The following is a 2,057-nucleotide window of genomic DNA, read 5'->3' as shown; positions in this document are numbered from 1 at the left end:
GATAGATAGATAGATAGATAGATAGATAGATAGATAGATAGATATTGGTATATAGCGATTTAAATATACATAGATATAGATATTTAAATATAGATAGATATAGGTGGATATGGATAGATATATAGATACATAGAGATATAGAAATATAGATATAGATAGATATTTAAATATAGCTATAGATTATATGGCTATTATTGAATTTCCCTTCTGGGATGAATAAAGTATTTTTCATTTCTATACTGGAGACAAATAATGAATGTATCACTTTGAAGTGTTGCGAACAGGCAAAATTTAACGGTAGAAATCATGAAGTATTGGCTAAAACATTTCAGCTCAAAGCACAGTTTAAAAGCATTCATGTCTATACATATAGAGTCCGTTATTTTACCGTTTTTATAAATGTGTTCACGTTGCATGCTAAAGTTGGAGTAAAGAATGACGCCAAATTTACAATGAGCACTGATTAGCTCAACAACCTCACCACGTCTCCTCCTCCTCCTTCTCCTCCGCAGGTCCTGGCCATAAAAGGCAACGTTGAAGCTATCCCCATCATGCTCGTGGGAAACAAGAGCGACGAGACCCAGCGAGAGGTGGAGACCAAGGACGGGGAGGCCCAGGCCAACCAGTGGAAGTGCGCCTTCATGGAGACGTCGGCCAAAACCAACCACAACGTCACCGAGCTCTTCCAGGAGCTCCTCAACCTGGACAAGAAGAGGAACATGAGCCTCAACATCGACGGCAAGCGCTCCGGGAAGCAGTCCCGCGCAGAGAGACTGAAGGGCAAATGCAGCGTGATGTAAACACCCAGGAGAGGAGGAGATAGACGGCGGAGGTGGAGGCGAGAGAGAGAAGGGGTGAGGAAAAAGAGAAGGAAGAGACTCACTAAATGTATCACTCGGAGCAGGAATGTTTCGGAAGGCAACGGGAACCTCTTCATCCTCCTCCGTTTGACCGGTGCATTCATAAACTCGACTTACATACAGGAAAACATTTCAGTTCGGAGCATACATTCATGTGCATTTCTGCTAAAAGGAGGCGGAGAGCTTTGACAAACGGACTCATCCAAGTGCCACAAAACCTGGCCGAGGAGCTCATCAAGACTGCAAGCGGTCCTCGAAAAACCGCTGAAGGTTTCTGATCAGCGCGACACATTTTAATACCCTCTCTCACTTCTGCACCCTCCCTCCCTGCTCCCCAAACTCCCCTCATCTTTCACATACCCCATATTATACCAACTATAGACAATTGTAATGTATATGTAACAGAGTCAACAAAGTTAGCTAAGCTCACTCATCGGGTGGAGACACTATTGTAAGAGACTGAGGTGTCTGTCATGCTGGTAAGCACAGGACTCCAACATGAACGAGACAAGCCAAACGTATGACCCCGTCACATCCCAGAGCCAGGCCTCTGATGTACATAAACATGGGATATTTAAATGTATTCCATCTCATCTGCACTCCCTCGGCTCAGTCACTAGAGGAGAGTGACTCAAATTTGAAGCATTAAAGCTTAAATTTGTGGCTAAAGGACAAAATCGCCCATCTTCTCCACCTCATCATTCCACCTTAAAGATGAAAAAAAAAAAAAGACCCTTCTTTCCATTCATCACGCTGTTACGTTAACTCTGCGAATCCTCCTAAATGTCCTCATCTGACGCGGAGAAGCATCCGGCGGCAGGGTTTGCACACACGCAACAATCCTTTTAAGACTCTCATCAAGTGTCGAAAGACTGGATGAAAAGGAAGCTGGACATCGAAAACATGAAACAGAAAAGCAGAAAGTCTGCCTTGCCTAGGAGGATGATACACTTGGATAATCATTGCCAAGCCGGTAAGACGGAGAAAAAAAAAAGGGGGGATGGGGTTGGCTCGAGGTCGAGAATGTCAGTTTGCTTTGGCACTTTTCACATGAAAAGGTTTCTCTTTTTGCCTTTTTTTCTTTTTCTTGTATGTTTGCTTTATGATGCTCTTTAAATTCATGTAAAGTCAAAAAAAAGAAAACCCTCCTTAGACAAAAAGCACACGAGGGGAAGAAGAAGAAGGAGAAGAAAAAAA

The 2,057-nt window shown here is 43.2% G+C and overlaps 2 protein-coding genes across 2 annotated transcripts in view; both read left to right on the top strand.

Moving 5' to 3' along the window:
• diras1b (DIRAS family, GTP-binding RAS-like 1b) overlaps positions 1-1,044 on the top strand; it is a 2,510-nt gene extending 1,466 nt beyond the window's left edge. The window contains exon 2 of the mRNA XM_008303782.1: positions 513-1,044. Coding sequence (XP_008302004.1) covers positions 513-800 — 288 coding nt within the window. The 3' untranslated portion in view covers positions 801-1,044. The remainder of the gene's footprint in view (positions 1-512) is intronic.
• The window catches only part of gng7 (guanine nucleotide binding protein (G protein), gamma 7), a 26,787-nt gene that overhangs the window by 5,623 nt on the left and 19,107 nt on the right, over positions 1-2,057 (top strand). The gene's annotated exons all lie outside the window — the stretch shown is intronic.

Source organism: Stegastes partitus, unplaced genomic scaffold, assembly GCF_000690725.1.
Source record: "Stegastes partitus isolate 25-593 unplaced genomic scaffold, Stegastes_partitus-1.0.2 Scaffold2068, whole genome shotgun sequence".
In the NCBI taxonomy this organism is placed as follows: domain Eukaryota; kingdom Metazoa; phylum Chordata; class Actinopteri; family Pomacentridae; genus Stegastes; species Stegastes partitus.
The sequence above is the reverse complement of the archived record's forward strand: the minus strand, read 5'-3'. Positions and strand labels throughout refer to the sequence as shown.